Here is a 17,317-nt window from a genome sequence, read left to right on the forward strand (position 1 = left end):
GATAAAAATCGAATCTTGTTTATATGAAAAGGCTGATAGTAATAGATGGCCAATGAAAAAACTATATTCCAGCATAACCAAACAGGGAAGAAAGAAAGAGGAGGAGAAAGAGTATTCCCCCACTTTTAGCGACGCCTGAAATTCGTAACAATGGCGCGTCGACGTGAAGCGAAATGCCGGTGCACAAATTAAATAAATAATATCGAATGAATTAGTGGAGCTTTCAAATATAGGAGCAGAAGTTCGAGAGCCGAGACGGGAAGGCAAAAAAATCCAGGCCACCGGAACCTACATCAAACTCCCTCTCTCTCTCTTTTCAATTCGCAGCCGAAATCTTCGGACTCTGCTTCAAATATGGGAAGAGGAAAGTTCAAGGGCAAGCCCACTGGTCACCGCAACTTCTCTACACACGAAGAACTCAGTAACCCTCTTCTCTCTCTCCCTCCCTCCCTCCCTCTCTCCCCTCCCCTCCCCCTCTCTCTTTGTATGTGTGTGTATGCATGTATGTACGTATAAGGTTTCAGTTCTGCTCAAATATTACATCAGATCCACCAAAATTTTGACTGTTTTTTTTTCGTAACGAATTTGGCGTAACTATTGCCATTTTATTTTGTATAATATATTCGGAATTATGAACCATGGTCATTTCTTCAATTAAATTTTTAAAGTTACAGATTTGTAAGATCAAAAATTTTATATTCAGTCGTACGTACTTTATTAATGTGATTTGTTGAATATTTTTTTTAATATAAAATAATTGTTTTAACCAATCTTATAGGTAGAGGATATAAAGAATATGTAAAAATAAATGTATATAGCAGAACTCTTGTAACATTATAGCTTGAAAATTGTGGAGGCTCATTAATTTTGGTAATAGGTTGGTGGAAGTTGGTCGTTTAGTGTTCACAGCCCATTTGACCGAATCAGTTCGCTATATATGTACTCTCTCTCTCTCTCTGTACACCATTCAATTAAAAAAAAACAATGGTTGGATGTGCGGCCATTTATTCTTGAGTGGTTTGGGGTTAGTGAGTTAATTACAGTCTTATGAGGGTATCTGTGAGCCAGTGAGAGTGATTTTTAACTAAATGATTTTCTGAAGAAGGTTGGTTTCGACAATTTTTTAGAAGTTATTCACCAAAAGATTAATAAATAAACTATTGGTTTTCTGTTACTTTTATTAAATTAGAATTTGATGAGATTATTCACTTTCTTGACTCCATGTGCTTTGCGTTTGTACTTCTAATGGTTGCAGTTTCCGGTAGCTCGTCCCGCCCACGAACTTTTAAGAGGGTATATTTTATATTACTAATGTAGCTCTTTTAATTAATATCTAACATTGTTCATGTCATTCTACTCTCATGATTGACAAAGTACTGATGTTTGTGAGCAATCTGAATCCTGATGCACTCAAGAAGTGTCTTGTTGAAACACTACAGTTATGGTGCACTGATATTTTCATCTTGGCTTCATTATTTTCCAAATGAGCATGGAGAAAAACTACCAGCAAGAACTAAATTTCTCTGTGGTTGTGACATGTCAATATCGAGTAGTGATACACTAACAACTCATCTACAATTTGTCTACTACTTTCTTATAAAATATAATTTTTTCAAATTTTAGATACATCAAATCAAAACCAAAAAGCAAATCAAATTTGAAAAAAATATTATTTTATTCAGTAGTAGTTTAAGAGTAGTAAATTAGTTGGTAGTTTATCATTTCTCGTCAATATCGGTCCCACTCCTCTCCCAGACCCCCCCAAACTTTTCCCTTTTCCTGCCGAAGGGGCAATTTTTTTTTGTTCTATGATATTCCTTATGCATACTTCGAGAGCAAAATTTTCATCTCATGTAGACTCTCTCATCAGTTGGACCTGGCCTGTATTAGATTTTGACAATGTCACTAGCAGAAATTTAAGAGTTGGGTTTGTGGCTTAGCCTTTCATATAAGGAACTAACATTGAATGAGTGGAATTGGGGTTATGTCCCCTTCCTAAAAAAAAAAAAAAAAAAAATGAGGGTTATCAATAAAATTGGGGTTATGTCCTTAAAAAAAAAAAATTGAAAAAAAAAGAGAGAGAGAGAGAGAGAGGGGAAGCTACTTTGTCTAAGGTCATCAGGAAATAAGGTGTTTTTGAGATATTGGGGTAAATAGGAAATTCAGGCTTAACCTCAAAATAGTGTATCTTTTTCTGTTTCTTCTTTTCAAGATCTTATGGCACTACTTCCTCTTCCTGATTAGGTATCTTTTGTATACATCTTAAGTATACTGGGAAAACACTAATAATATTAGTATCTTACTTATAGAAAAAGCGCAAAGATCTATTTTGAGAATATAATATAGATATTTTTTTATAAGTATTTTGAGAATATAATATATGACTTAAAACAGCTAGTGTTTCTCCTTTGACTTGTGTCTATAGCATATTTGAAGATTATGGACTAGTTGACTTGCATGGTTAACAGAACTTCTGGCTGTACTTGTGTGTTAATGAGCACAAAAAAATAATAATAATAAAGCAAAGAACAAGATATTTTGAGTTAATTCGTGCTTCACTGGCTTTTTGCTTTTTCTATTTTGTTGCATGTTCAAAATAAGTAGTATTGATTGTTACTTGATTTCTGTGGTACTATTAGGAAGAAGTCAAAGAGGATGTAGAAGAAGGGTCTGAAGAGGAGATAGAAAAAGAAGAAGAACCTGAGGTCCGTGTACTCTTTGGCGCTTTAGTTTTAAGTGCCTTAATCCTTTTTATTCATATGATTATGTCTGCGTTCCTTTCTGGCTTGCTACTAATTAAATTATGACAGAAGCGGAAAGGCACCCTGGGCCTCATTGAGATTGAAAATCCCAATTTAGTAAAACCGAAGAATTTGAAGGCTGGAAATGTTGATGTAAGTTTAGCAGATTTCTTTCTTGTTTTGCTGCTTCTATATCTTGTTTTTAGATTAATGCAATGGGTGATATAAATCCATGTTGCAGATGGAGAAAACAACTGAACTATCAAGGCGTGAAAGGTTAGACATGCTCTTGATTTCCTTCGTCTAATGCTTCAAGTCACAGTACATTAAATGCATTTGGGTACCATTTGCTTTGTGAAACAGTCCTGCATTTTCTAGTTTCTACTCTAGACTCACTACGCTTCAGTGTGTCTTATTATTCTTTCTTCTTTTTCGAGTTTATCCTCTGGTTTTAAGGTTGTTGCTAAATCTGGTATATAACTGAACAGAGCTTCTGAAAGTGCTTCAGCTCCCATCAATGGGCATTGGAAAGATTTCAAATGCAATCTTCAGGCCTGTAGTTTGTGCAACTCTCAAAGTAAAAAAAAAAAAAAAAGTGTAACTCTGTAAAATTAACGCATTGCTTTGGACTCTGGTGATCTCTAGATTTTTTTATAATTAGCTTGTTACACCTTCCATATATCACTTGTGGTTATCACAATTTTGCACCTCCTGCACACAATCATGTGAAATCCCGAAGTTATTTTTTTGAGTACTGTGCTAAACATCTCTATAGAAACATTTCACCTTGTAGAGTAGTGATCATACTAATCATGCTCTGTAATTTTGATACAGGAATGTTGTATTTACATGCTTGCATGTTCTTTTTGGCACGTGGTTAAGATTTGTTGCTTTTGTATTTGGTTGGACGTATTCAATTATCTTGAAAGTCTTAATACCACATCAGTGTTGAACTCATATGGTGTAATACTTCAGTCTTTAATAGTTAGGATTGTTTCTAATCTTGTGATTAGAGTACTTGTGTATTTTTAGCCAAGAAAGTAACTGCTTTAGGTAATGAGTTAATGCTTTCATTTACTCAATTTCGCTATATTTATTTACAGAGAGGAGATAGAGAAACAAAAAGCTCATGAGCGATACATGAGGCTGCAAGAACAAGGAAAAACAGAACAAGCAAGAAAAGATTTAGGTGATTCATTTGAAATTGAAAGCTCTTTATCTTTTGTATGTTTGGTTTAGCACCCTGCTTCTGCTCTAATCCCACCTAGTCATATGGTTTGCCACCTTCACGAACCTTTGACTAAAACGCCCCGTTTCTTTCTTTTTGTTGTCGTTTCACTAAAATTGTTCTTGCAGAACGCTTAGCCCTGATACGGCAACAAAGAGCAGAGGCTGCTAGGAAGCGGGAAGAAGAGAAGGCTGGTATGATTCTTGTAGCCCTAAAGTCTTGTTACAGTCTGTCTTAACTCTTTGAGTAGCCCTCTTCTTGCTTTGCAATTCGTGATGCTTCAGTCATATTTACAAAAAAATGACTGATTGTAACTTATCTACTCTTGTCAGCAAAAGAACAGAAAAAAGGCGAGGCACGCAAATGAGAGATTATGAATAAGCCAAGCATATAAAATCTTGGTTGCTCTCTCTCTGAATATTTAACCCTTTTTAACCTGTACTCTGAAGCTATGAAATTCTCATAAATAGTGATGCAGTTTGGTTTTATGTCCTGATAATGTCAGAAAAATTGTAATAGGTCTTGTTTTGTTATGGATGAAAACTTGGTGTTGAACCATATTCTCTGTTGGCTTTATTCTTTTTAGACAGACCATGTACATATCTGATAGCTCCATCTAATTCTGGTCTTGCATGGCGGTTTCTTAGGTTATTTAAGTCAACCCTCCTCCCCCCCAAAAGTACTTGGTTCTTTAGCTGGCATTAAACAATGCTCTAATGTGATTAGCCATAGCAACTCTTGAGCCTTCATTGGATTTAAATAAATAAAGATAATTTAGGCGCAGCGTTGGTTGATCCTTCATCTAAACAAGTAGAATAAAGGAGAGTCCTTGATGAAGTTATGGGTGGCGGTACCCTCCAGAAACCCCCCACCACCACATTTGCTTTGTTTAGTTCAGAGTGAAAGAACCTGATTCCATCCTATTATTGAAGGAAATTGCATGTTTTGATACTCGTGTTACTTGGGTTAGACCCAAAAAAAAAAAAAAAAAATGCTCCATGCTTTACATTAAATAAATCTTATCCATTTCGCAATAAAAGTTGTTATTTACCATTAAAAATAAAAAATAGTAGGTAAGTGATATGTTTTGTGGGTGAGTAATGATCAGTGATTATTTGTTATATTTTACTTGCGGGTCAATTATTTAATGTCTTGTTAAGAGATGTTAAGAAGATGATTGAAAAAATATAATAAATATAATTTTTCTTTGCGGGTTGGAGAGGAAGGATCCACTTGAGTGAATGATTTTGTCTTTTAAATTCAATAATATCATGTAAATGATGTGTATTGTAAAGAGTTTTAAATAAAAATAAAATAATAATATAATATATAGAATTTTTTGAAATGAACATATTATAAGATTTATATCACATTTTCGGAGATTAGGCCATGTGGCCAATAATTCTCCTCTCTACTCACTCTACTTAATCCCATAGCTTCGGGAAAAAAACCAACCTAGACAACTTAAAAAGTCGTATTTGTGAAAAACGAGGATAAATATACTTGAAAGCTGGAAATATTGGATCACAGTAATTAATCTCTATTTCTCAATTTAATGGGATCTAACTCCAAAAATAAAATAAAATTTTGAAACTTATTTAAATAGTAAAATGATTTTAAATAAATTAAATAAAATATTATTAAAATATTATTTTTAATATTATTATTATTTAAAATTTTAAAAAAATTAAATTATTTATTATATTTTATATGAAAATTTAAAAAAATTATAATGATAATAGAAGTCGATTTTTATATCTAAACCATCCACTAGTTTTTTTTTTACGTTCGATTTCAAGGGAATGTGTATTTTTTTTTCATTTTTCTTAATTTATATATGGGAAAATAGTTTATTTTTTTCCTTATATTTCTAATTTTCTGGATAAGTGGTTTTTGAAAAAAAAAATATCTGTAAGCTATTGATATGACACGTGGTATAATTGGATAGGGACCTAAGAGCTAAGGCTATCCTAGAAACTGCAAGGCCAACCTCATTCATGAAATTGGCCGTACCAATTAATTGAAATTTGTTGAGCTTTATTTTATTGGTAGTACGGAAAAGTAACCTCTGATAAGTTACTTTTTATGTTGACGTGAATTCTGATGATAATATCAGAGCTAATATTTCTGTTTTTCTCTTTTAAATTGAAATAAAAATTAAATAAAATATTATTAAGATATTATTTTTATTTTAAAAATTAAATTATTTATTAAATTTAAAATTTAAAAAAATTATAATAATTAAATAAGATGAAATTAAATGAATTGAGATAATTTTACTATACAAATCTAACTTTATAGTTTATTGTTTAGAAAATTGAATAATATGTGTCTTGTTATTTTCTTTAAGTATACTAAGTTTTGAATTTTTCAAAATTGACAATATATTATAGGATTGTGTATAATATTAATAAGAAAATTATTTTTACAATTTTAAGATGTACAACGTCGGTGCACTTTCTTAAAAAAAAAAGCTCAATCTATAATTTATATTAAAAAAATTTATTTTTAGTAATCGACTTCACTATTTTTTAAAGAAAGTACAATATTTACACATTTTAAAACTAAAATTAAAAGAATAATAGTTACAGTCGTAAGTATAAAAGTGACTTGTAATCACTTTAAAAAAATTGAATAAATAAGAGACCGTGAAAATAAATTAAACTTTTAATAGTTGATCATATTTTTTTTAAAACGACTGTACGACACTTGCATACTCTACGACTATATATAATATTATTCATAAAATTATATATAAAATTTATATTTTTCATAATTTCAACAATGGATTAAAATCCAAACGTCCGCATCAATGAGAAACGCAATACAACTTTAGCGGTTAGATTTTACTCAAAGATGTTATCTTTAGTCGTACAAATTTTATAATTTATTATGTTAATTTTAGATTTTGATTAATTATATTTATGTATAAAATAAGAAACGACAATAGTTGCATGTTTCCCAATAAAATTAAATAACATAACATTATTTTCCACTAACTTTCAATAAAAACATGTTTTAATTCAAAAACACATTTTCATCTCCTCAAAGAATTTTCACGTTCCACCCACTTCTAGAAATTAAAAATAATTTATGTCAGAACTCATAAAAACGATCACACAAAAATTCTTCGGACTCCATTATTATCAAGAACAGGAAAAAAAAAAAAAAGTGGTGAAATATTTTTTATAAACATTTTTCAATAACCATGAATATAAATTTAATTAAAAATATTTTATTATTTACTAACTATTGTTATATTAGAAATAATTTTTTAATTCAAATAACAAATATATAATTATTTAAAATATATAATTTTCATTAAAATAATTTAGGGTTGTTTGAATAAAAGAACTATCTCATCTCATCTTATCATTATAATTTTTTTAAATTTTTACATAAAATATAATAAATAATTTATTTTTTTTAAAATTTTAAAATAATAATAATATTAAAAAATAATATTTTATTCAATTAATCTAAAATCATTTCATCTCATCTCACTGTACAAAACAGCCCTTAGGATAGGTTTGGGGGTAAGATGAGTCTCGTCTCATCTCATCAGTACATATTTTTCAAATTCTCATATAAAATATAATAAACAATTCAACTTTTCTAAATCTCAAAATTTTTTTTTTTAAATTTTAAGATAATAATAATACTAAAACATAATATTTTAAATTCTAAAATAAAATATAAAATTCTCATTCCACTGATCCAACCTGCACTTAATTTTAAAATAATATTCTTCATCAAAATCCTCAAAAAATGTCTTTTTCCCCTAATATAAAGACAGTGGACATTGTCCGAAACGGACCCATTTTCTCCACCCGTAGCGCTATAAAATACACAAACCGATTTTCTCTCTCCGAGACAATGCTTTCTTCATCTTTAATATTGATGTTCAATCTCTGAACGCTTTCATTCTTTCTCTTCCTCTGTTCGTAGATTGTCTCTCTTTCTTTCTCTGAGATCGTGGATCGCCCTCTCTACGATCGCAAGTGAGTATATCTATCCTGCGATTTCTTATCTTATCTTCAAAGTTTAACATGATCGGTTATAAAATACCAGTAGATATTTTTTGTTCTTTTTTTAATTTGATGTAAAGGGTTTCATTATCCTTTCATATATTTGGTTAACTGGAAACTGGGGAAAGAAGATGAATATTGAAAGTCTTTTTTTTTTTGGTTAAATATCGTGATCAATTTTCTTCTGGGTATCCCAGAGTTCAGGTATAAACCGTCTTAAGATTTCATATCTTTCTATGTTTTTTTAGTTTTTAAAGTTCCCTATAATCGTTCTAAAAATAACGTTAAATCTTTGAAAACTTTCCCTTTTGTTAGTATCAAATGATGGGTTTCATTATGCTCGCGTTTTTTTTTAACCGGGAAAACTGGGGGAAAGAAGAAGAAAGCGAAGGAAATTTGTATGCATAGGGTGATAAATATTCTTCTTATGGGTAACCAAGAATTCGGCAAAGATCATATCTACATTTCGTTACCTTTTATGTTTCTTTCTTTTTTAAAATTTTTAACATGATCCTTGACAATATAAGGTTAAAATTATATATATAAAAAATAAAAAAAAATAAAAAAGCTGTCTTTCAGTGCCTTTACCCGGCAACTGGGTAAAGAGTAAGGTCTCGTTTGGTTTCGTAGGACATCTCAGGTCATCTCAGGTCATTTCAGGTCATCTCACTACTATTCATTACTATTCAACAACTTTAACTCACAAATCTCACTACTATTCACAACTCATCTCATTACTATTCACAATCCATCTCAACTCATCTCAACTCATCTTCGAATCCAAACGTCTCCTAAGAAATTTTGAATATTGGTAAGTTTTCTTCTGGGTCTTTAAGAAATTGGAAAAAAGTCGTATGATTTTCTTTTTTTGTTATTTTACTTACATTTTACCGGAAACAAAGCGGCCAAGCGGGTTACTTTTGTTTTTCTCCTTTGGGTGAAAATCTACTTGCAATTAAACAATCGGGGTCAGTATTGGTTGATTACAAATACATGATTTTCAGTTGTTTTAACCTAGAATTTCTTAAAACCTTTCCTCTGCGGGTTATGAATGTAGATAGGAAGCGAGTGATCGTCCAGACTTTGTTTGGTAATTATGGGGTGGGTTATGCTAGTGAGGTTTACATCACAGGTGAGAGCGCTACTCTATTTGTTGGATGGTTCCGTTATCCAATATTATAGTCGAGAAATAGAATATTAGATCCTAGAAGTAGGCGTCTTAGAAATACTGGTAGGGGCAATGGGAGTTTGAGGTTATTTCTAGAAAGACCATGTTTAAGAGTAGTTATTTTTTATACACAATTTTTTGTTTGGAAGACTTATTCTGGTCTTGGTGGATTGTAGAATAAAAGTTTATGGTATCTATGATCTGTTTCAGAGTTCTATTCATGGTCGGTTGCATCATTACGGTTTTAGATTTCAGTGGATGAAGTGATCATTTACTTGTCTGTTGCGAGGAAAACATAGCCAAGCTATAACCAAGTAATTATGTTTACTGAAAGCAAAAATGGAGAGCGGCTTTATTTTGGATATAAATAGAGTTGGATCTATCTCGATGATTGACAGGAAACTATAGTTGAAGACTGTTGCTAAAACATGTGGGGAAATTTGCATTGTGACATCACATATTCTGACTATAAAGGTGAAACATGCTGAAGGTCTTTTTTTGCTTTGTAGTTTCTTTCCGGTGGTGTGTTTGTATGGTCAATCACCTGACAAGTTGAATAACAGCACATGCGTTTTTGTTGTTCTACTTTGAATCAGTGCATATTTACCAAATAATTTTAGTTTCTTTTGAGGTTCTATGGTGCATCTCCCCCCAGCCTGATGGATTTTCAATGTTATTGTGACAAGGTATTCAATATGGGGCATAGAAATATGCTATGCACTAATCAGATGATTGGTTTTGGATTGGATCAAAATGGCCAGAATTATCTCCGTTCAGAGCCCTGCATCCTTTTCGGGGCCAATACAAGTTTTGCACAACCCAATATCCGGAGTATGGTATCAGCTTCAGGGAACACGGCAAATGTTGACCTCCAATATGTAGAGCACTGTGAAAATGCTATGATCTATGCGATTCCACATTACAATGGGATGCAGCATCATCATAATCCTGATTTAGGTATCACACCTGCTGCCAACTTTTATTATTCATACATGACACCTTCATCTGGTGGTGGGGTAGTACCTGCTCCCCGAAGTCATGGGGCCTCAGGTCAGTTGGCATCTTCCAGCAATTATGGAGTCATGGGAGTTTCTGCAGATGAGCATGGAAGCAACAGTCATCTTGTGGATGACATCAGGGGTCCATGCAAGAGAAAATATGCTGAAAGAACTGCTGGGAGTTTTCAGCGTAATGATGCTTCATCAAGCTCTAGTTCTTCAGTTGCTCTCTTGAATTCAAGGCATCCTGATGGCGTTTCTGTAATGGATTCCTCATCTTTTGACCTGTCTCAGTACAGAGGGGTTGGTACTCCATCACTCATGGAAGTAGGACCCCAAAATAGTTTGGGAAACAGATCAGGTGCTACTGGGATGGATTCTCTTATGGTGCATGACCATAGTCATTTGGTTCGTGGAAATTATATGGGTCAGCCTTTTCAGCCAGCTGGTGCTCTCTGGTTGGAGCAACAGTTGAGCAGTAATTCCAGTGATGGAGGTACTTCGGTCTGGAACCAGCCTCCTGCAATGCCTCACATGCATGGTAAACTACCCGTTCCTTAATTGCTTTCTCCTTTTCAGAGCTCTGTTTGCACCAGTGGTGCTAAGTTTATGTTAGAAAACTGAAATTTCTTAGGTTTGCGATAGCTAGGAGATATGCCTGTTGCAACAAACTATTCATAGGTTTCCTTTATCCTTTTCAGAGCTCTATTGGTTTTCAACAACATATTCTTAGGTTTACTTGTTGGAATTAGCAAAAAAATTGAGGTTGTTTGTGGGTTTTATATTGTCCTGTATCCTTATTTTTTCTTAGAATGTCAAAGCAATTCCACCTCTTCTTTTATATGTAACGAAGCTAATATTCATAAGCATGATTGTTTCTGTCAAAATCCCTCGTGGTTTCTTTGTTCTGAGAAGACCTCTGTTGCGACAAACGGAGCCTAATTTCCTCTCTCTCTCTCTCAGGGAGCAATGCCAATGGAGGTTCTGTGGAGACTCGCAGCATGGGTGCACCGAGATATCATGAGACAGCCAGCAACAGAACTTCATCTGGTTTCCAGCATCCTTCCCCCATCAATCACCGGCACCACAATCATCAACATCCAAGCCCGTCAATGCCAGGAGTGAGAGGCCAGACTATTAACTTTCACCCTCAAGTAGCTGCAGCTTCATATAGAGTTCCTACAAATTCTTTACGCAGCACTCCGAATCCTTCTCAAAATAGTTTTGAGATGGGTCTAAGGAATTTGGCAGCTGTTCCACCAACTGGGCTTCGGATATACCGTCCTCACAGAGGGGGGTTCATACCTGAGGCAACTCTTAGACATCGCAACCTGCCACACTTGAGAGTTCTGCAGGCTGATGTAATATTCTCTATTTTGCCTCTTCTCTGTCATTATTTTTCTGTAAATAAGCAGTGGTTTTTATTTAGACGAATGATATGGTTCAAACTGGCTCAAAGTGTTGGGTTAATGTGTAGGAAACTGCCATACTAGATATTCCAGAAATTTATCAAGTGGGGAGTTTGATGGACCATCATAGAGACATGAGGTTGGATATAGAGCACATGTCTTATGAGGTAAGTGGAGAATGTTTAATTATGTATAGTCCTTGCTAGGAAATGCTTCTAGTGCTAAATAGAACATAGAGTGGCATATTGGAGATAGTGTTGATAGATTTTTTTTTCGTTTGTTTGTACAAATCTTGAAGACACCCTACAAAACTTTTTACCTTGAATTTTCTTCCCTCAGGACCTTCTTGCATTGGGGGAACAGATTGGGAATGTAAGCACTGGGTTGTCAGAGGAAACTGTCACAAGTCAATTGAGGACAAAAACCTATCTATCATCTGCTACTGTTATTAATCTGGAGGAAGCAGCTTCTTTGGATCATGAAGCTGATTCTTGCATTATATGCCAGGTACTTTAAAACGTACCGTTTAGCAATGGGGAAGTTTGAGTTGTTATTTTGCTCATATTTCTACTACTTACCCTGGTTAATCCACTTGCCTCGTTAACTTGCGGTTTGCTCTTTATTTTGCAGGATGAATATAAGAACCAAGAGAAAATTGGAATTCTTGATTGTGGGCACGATTATCATGCGGATTGCTTAAAGAAGTGGCTGCTTGTGAAGAATGTCTGCCCCATCTGCAAATCTGAGGCCTTGACCCCAGGAAGGAGGGATGTATAGAAATGGGTTGACAGTTGGAAGATCGAGTGAAAAAAAAAATACTCTTCCATTTGCCTTTCCATTTGAAAGCTAATTATGGCAGCAAGTTGATATTTGTTTTATATTTTGTAAATGAACATATATGACTTGACAGTTGTAATGTTCGAACCATTTATTTGTTGGCTTCTGGAACATGGGTCTCCTTGCCTAAACAGAAACTGTACAGACTTTCTCATGTTGCTCAGTAAACTCTATTCCACCCAATCTTGTTCTTTCCATGTATTGATATATAATGCTGGTGCATTATGAACTTCTTTGTTTGTATAGGATACACCCATTCTTTGTCTGTGATTGCTGAAAAATACGAGAAAAGAAAATTAGATTGCATGGTTACAGGACATCAGAGTCGAGTACTGACCTTTATTTTTTCTTCTTTCTCTTCTTCTCTTCAACTCTCTACTTAGAAGAAATTATACCGAGTCCCTCCGAACTATCGATTATTTCATCATGTAATTTTTAAAGAGTTTTAGTTTTGCTACTCATAGTCTTATACATCATATTTATTTTATTTTATTTGTTGTTTTATTTCTCTTAAACTAATTGAGTTCTTTTGCTCATCATCCACACCACATATTTGGTAAGGGAACAAAAATAAAAAAAATCATATGTGGTGTGTAGTGTGGGATGATGAGTTTTTCTTCTTTAAATTATTAAAATTTTTAATTAGGTTCTCAATAAGAAATAATACTTAAGTACTCCCAATCTCTGAAAATATAAATGTATGAGTTATTCTATTTCAAGTCGGTATGTAAAATATAAATTCACATCATACCTAGTAAGATTTAATTTGTAAGATTCAAATTTTAAAATTAATCCTTAAGAGTTGGTTCAAGTGGTAAAGACTTTGGTTTTGTTGGTATACTCCCTCCTAATTCTAAGGTTTGAGTTGAGACCTGTGCACCTTCAGAATTAGTCAGGATGCTGTTTTCGGACACTCGATGCCAATCATTTTTTTTAATTTTCCTTTAAATCAAATTGTTATGTAAATACTTTACTATGTATATTATCCATAGTAACATAATTTTTTTATACATAGTAATATAATTTTTCTAAATATATTGTACATGAGGTGTTAAACCAAATGGTTGAATTATAATTTGTCTTAAATTGAAACTTGGGGATAATCTTGATGGTAAATTAGAAGTAGGGGTAATTATTTAAAAGAAAATACTAGTTGAATCGATAAAAATGATTGATTGAATTTTTAATTTTTAATTTTTAATTTTTAATTTTTTTTTACTTAATGATTAAAGAAGTGAATATTAATGAATTGATATTTTTTATTTTTTTAAAGTAATTAAAATTGTGTAAAAAATGATTAAAAGAAAAAGTGTATTTATACTCCTCGAAACATTTCCTTCGGTTAAATATCAGTCCCTGTAGGAGTGTCCTTATCTATATAGAAGTACCGCCCTTCTCTAAAGAGCTTGTTGGATAATTGATTTTAAAATGAGAAATGTTTTGGTCTCAATTTGGGATTCAAAAAATGTTGGAATTTTTTTTTTTACTTAATGATTAAAAAAATATTTTTTAATGATGCTATAAACTTTTTATTTTTGTTTAAAATGTTTGTAATAATTAGAAAAATCCATAAAAAAAAAAAATACATCATTCAAAACATTTTTTGAATCCGAATCCGTAGCAGTACTCTTTTAAAATAAACAAGAATAATGCTAAACAGACGGAGATTGTACCGAGAGAGTATACCGATGGGTGTATATATATATATTTTTTAATATTTAAGCATATTATTTTCAGAATAATGTCATTTGGTCATCTAAATTTACTGTTTATATCGCCATCTTGGCGCGACACATCATGTGATGTCATGTCATGTAATTTATTAAATAAAATAAAATAAAAAATCTAAAATCTCGATTTTAATTTTTTAATTTTTTTTATATTTTCGTGTGTCATTTAGATTTGAATATAATATTTTAATATTAATAAATGGCATGCCAGGTAGAGAACATTTAGAGATAAAATTTATAGAAAAAATAAATAATTTTACATATAATTATAAAATATATAAACGTCACCTAATCATTTATAATAAAAATTATTATTAAAAATATAGATCATTACATAATTTACTATTACAAATATTTTTTCTCCTATTGAAATCCTCTATTTATTTCTATAAATACTGCAATCCAACTAAATTCTTAGGTACTGACGGGTGAACCCTCTCTCTGAGTCTCTCCGTTGAAATCATATTTCAAGCAACTTTGGTGTGGGTAAGCTTCCTTTCCTTTCTCTCAGCTTCTTTTCCATCTATTCACTCGCTGTTATAATTAGATTTGATCTTCGGGATAGGCTTCCGAGGAAGCAAAGAAAAATTATTGAAATTCCGAGTTTTCGTCGTATGGTTTGCGACGAGGACCAATAATGGCATCACAGAGAGTTAGGGCTTTAGTGTTTTGAAAATTTTCCAAATTATCTTTTCTGGTTCTGAGCAAATGTTTCGTTTCGTTGGTCTGTGGTCTGTGGTTTCGTTTTACTTTCGTTATAATTATTTTGGACTCTATAGATTATGAGTGGGAAAAACTTGTATAGTTGTATTCCAAGTCCCTTTTTTTTTGGAGTATAGGTTTAAGGTTACCTTATATCAATTGAATAAGTTTGCTAATGCTGGTTAGGTTTTTTTCCCCGATGTTTTTATATGAATCTTGCCCATTTGTTTGGGGGATTTGTTTTTTTAATTGAAGTTTGCCTAATTGCTAATGCTTTTGATTTTTTCATAGGTTGAATTTGGTCATTCGGTCGGGCTTTCCTTTTATTGATTGATTAAATTTGCAATCCCTCGATGTTTTGCAATCTGCTTAGTGCTTACTGTTTATCAATAGAGGAAAAATTAAATTAAAAAGAAAGTATTTTGGGCGTATCTGTTGAATGATTCGGTCCTTAATATTTGTTGATAAATCTCTGCTGGGTGTGCAAGTGTATAGCTTTTGCTGTTTGGTAATTGAATTACCGTATCTGGTCGAATAGTTTTGGTTCAGTAGTGATGATGGCGATGGTATATGTCGAAACAATCAATATAAATATTGGGAAAAATTATATACATATGAAAGGAAAGGAATCTCATCATGAGAAGGTGCTAATCAAAGCAGTGATCAGGAGCATTTAATATGCGTGAAAAGATTTTGCTTTATGTCAATAATGCATCTTGTTTATTCCATTTATATATTCTTTGAGTAATAATCGCATGCTTTGCATGCTTGATGGCTTTAAACATGGGCTGATGTGGTGAAACATGGATATCGAACAGGTTTGAGTTGACAAATGGGGAAAAGGAAGTCAAGGGCTAAGCCACCCCCGAAGAAGCGAATGGACAAGCTTGATACTGTCTTCAGCTGCCCCTTCTGCAACCATGGAACAAGTGTTGAATGCCGAATGTAAGTAGTATCCATTTAGATTCATGGAACAAGATTGCACTTTTTTTTATTATTATTATTAGTTTTGGCTGTTTTCTTCAGCCTTGTTACGATGGAATTACTTTTACTAGAGATGTAGTTGATGAATTATAGTTATATTAGAAGTTGACATCTTCCATTACACTTGTGGACTCTGGTCACCTAGCATCATGTTTGCAAGTTCAATTTGATCCTGAAGATCTTTCCATTTTTTTTAGTCGTGTCTCATTAATTAATGCATTTATGAAGTAAAGTTTGTGTGCTCATGTACGTAATTTTCATATTGGTGTTGATTGGAACTGAAAGATTTTGTGCTGTTTCAGTGATATGAAGAACTTGATTGGTGAGGCTTCTTGTGGGATTTGCCAAGAGAGTTTCAGCACCACCGTAACAGGTACCTTATTATTATTTCGTGGCTTTGGTAATTAACCTGTCAGGGGCCTGAGTTTGAAAAAGAGTTTCAACTTGTAAAACCTTCTTAAACGGGACTGGATTGAAAATCTCTCTCTCTCTCTCTCTCTCTCTCTCTCTCTCGGATTTGAGACGTATAGATTATAAAAATTTGCTCTTGGTTTTACTTAATTGTATGGTTTAGTCCAACTGCATTTGTTTTTTATTTTTACTTTTTTTATGACGTGGGACAAAAATAATAAACAAATGCAGTTGCATTTTATGACCTCTTTTTATTGTTTTCTGGGGATTAGACGCCTTTTTATTTGTTGTGGCTTCCACTGGTCTTCGATAATCCTTTTTTTCCCCAAGAGTCCTCACTAATCTTTTAGCCATATTAAATCGGTAAAGTACTAATCTTTCTTTTCTTTTTCTTTTTTTGGTTTTTTGTTTTGCAGCTTTAACTGAACCCATAGACATGTAAGTTGAAGTTTTGTATGAATGTTACTTTAGAACTAGAGAATTGCTTTTCTGTATTCTTCTTTCTTTTCATTTCATATTTTTGGATCACAGATATAGTGAATGGATCGACGAATGCGAGCGGGTCAACAGCCTCGAAGATGATGGTGCTTAGGAAGCTGCTTAGATGTTCATAATTCTGGTTCTCTTCTGGACGGGTAGAGCAAAACCAGAGAATAATAATGTGTGATTATTGTGTTAGCATGCACTGAGAGAACCTTGTTGGTGATGGGGTTGTATTCCTGACTCCCTTATATGGGAGAGATCTATTGCATTTACTATGCTTTTCAGATGACATTAGTAAATATATGAGCTTTGCAACTTGGTTTGTGGTTATAAATTCATTTCTGGATTTTGTCGAAATTCTTTTTCTTTTCTTTTTTTAAACTGATTTTGTCGAATTTCAAATTGGTGTTTAGGACACGAATTTTGGAATAACTATCTTGTGGTATAAATCATATTCCAAAGTGATCCATTTGTCGATTCTTCATTAATTTGTTGACAACATGCCGACGTGAGAATACACATAAAAAAAAGATTCAATCAGAATTAAAAACATATATACTCGAAAGTAGAATCCAATTTGGTATGATGAGACAATTCA

At 32.7% G+C, this 17,317-nt stretch overlaps 3 protein-coding genes across 4 annotated transcripts; all 3 read left to right on the forward strand.

The window, feature by feature from the left end:
• Positions 1–56: 56 nt before the first annotated feature.
• On the forward strand, positions 57–4,597 carry LOC108992603 (28 kDa heat- and acid-stable phosphoprotein-like). The gene is made up of 8 exons (XM_018967205.2): positions 57–421; positions 1,256–1,293; positions 2,640–2,705; positions 2,811–2,894; positions 2,983–3,017; positions 3,845–3,930; positions 4,098–4,163; positions 4,302–4,597. Exons 1-8 carry the CDS (start codon positions 355–357, stop codon positions 4,334–4,336), a joined length of 477 nt encoding a protein of 158 aa, XP_018822750.1. The 5' UTR covers positions 57–354; the 3' UTR covers positions 4,337–4,597.
• A 3,187-nt stretch (positions 4,598–7,784) lies between these two features.
• LOC108992618 (probable E3 ubiquitin-protein ligase ZFP1) lies at positions 7,785–12,640 on the forward strand. Of its 2 annotated transcripts, none has more exons than XM_018967221.2 (6): positions 7,785–7,970; positions 9,852–10,704; positions 11,127–11,524; positions 11,641–11,739; positions 11,912–12,079; positions 12,203–12,640. In XM_018967221.2, exons 2-6 carry the CDS (start codon positions 9,861–9,863, stop codon positions 12,347–12,349), a joined length of 1,656 nt encoding a protein of 551 aa, XP_018822766.1. In that variant the 5' UTR covers positions 7,785–7,970; positions 9,852–9,860; the 3' UTR covers positions 12,350–12,640. The 2 variants fall into 2 exon arrangements, with proteins under 2 accessions (XP_018822766.1, XP_018822770.1); XM_018967225.2 differs by lacking the exon at positions 7,785–7,970 and adding an exon at positions 9,420–9,639.
• Positions 12,641–14,516: 1,876 nt separating this feature from the next.
• LOC108992628 (transcription elongation factor 1 homolog) lies at positions 14,517–17,076 on the forward strand. Its single transcript, XM_018967230.2, has 5 exons — positions 14,517–14,625; positions 15,660–15,786; positions 16,128–16,198; positions 16,653–16,674; positions 16,768–17,076. The coding sequence occupies exons 2-5, from the start codon at positions 15,674–15,676 to the stop codon at positions 16,826–16,828; spliced, it is 267 nt and encodes an 88-aa protein (XP_018822775.1). The 5' UTR covers positions 14,517–14,625; positions 15,660–15,673; the 3' UTR covers positions 16,829–17,076.
• Positions 17,077–17,317: the final 241 nt, after the last annotated feature.

This window comes from Juglans regia, chromosome 9, assembly GCF_001411555.2.
Source record: "Juglans regia cultivar Chandler chromosome 9, Walnut 2.0, whole genome shotgun sequence".
NCBI lineage: Eukaryota > Viridiplantae > Streptophyta > Magnoliopsida > Fagales > Juglandaceae > Juglans > Juglans regia.

Excerpts from the sequence above, each read along its gene's own strand:
- LOC108992603 (XM_018967205.2), top strand. The coding sequence starts at position 355 with ATGGGAAGAGGAAAGTTCAAGGGCAAGCCCACTGGTCACCGCAACTTC. Across the intron at positions 1,294-2,639 it reads GCCCACGAACTTTTAAGAGG|GAAGAAGTCAAAGAGGATGT; the intron begins GTATATTTTATA and ends TGGTACTATTAG. Across the intron at positions 3,931-4,097 it reads ACAAGCAAGAAAAGATTTAG|AACGCTTAGCCCTGATACGG; the intron begins GTGATTCATTTG and ends TTGTTCTTGCAG.
- LOC108992618 (XM_018967221.2), top strand. The coding sequence starts at position 9,861 with ATGGGGCATAGAAATATGCTATGCACTAATCAGATGATTGGTTTTGGA. Across the intron at positions 10,705-11,126 it reads TGCAATGCCTCACATGCATG|GGAGCAATGCCAATGGAGGT; the intron begins GTAAACTACCCG and ends TCTCTCTCTCAG. Across the intron at positions 11,525-11,640 it reads TGAGAGTTCTGCAGGCTGAT|GAAACTGCCATACTAGATAT; the intron begins GTAATATTCTCT and ends GTTAATGTGTAG.
- LOC108992628 (XM_018967230.2), top strand. The coding sequence starts at position 15,674 with ATGGGGAAAAGGAAGTCAAGGGCTAAGCCACCCCCGAAGAAGCGAATG. Across the intron at positions 16,199-16,652 it reads TTTCAGCACCACCGTAACAG|CTTTAACTGAACCCATAGAC; the intron begins GTACCTTATTAT and ends TTTGTTTTGCAG. Across the intron at positions 16,675-16,767 it reads TTAACTGAACCCATAGACAT|ATATAGTGAATGGATCGACG; the intron begins GTAAGTTGAAGT and ends TTTGGATCACAG.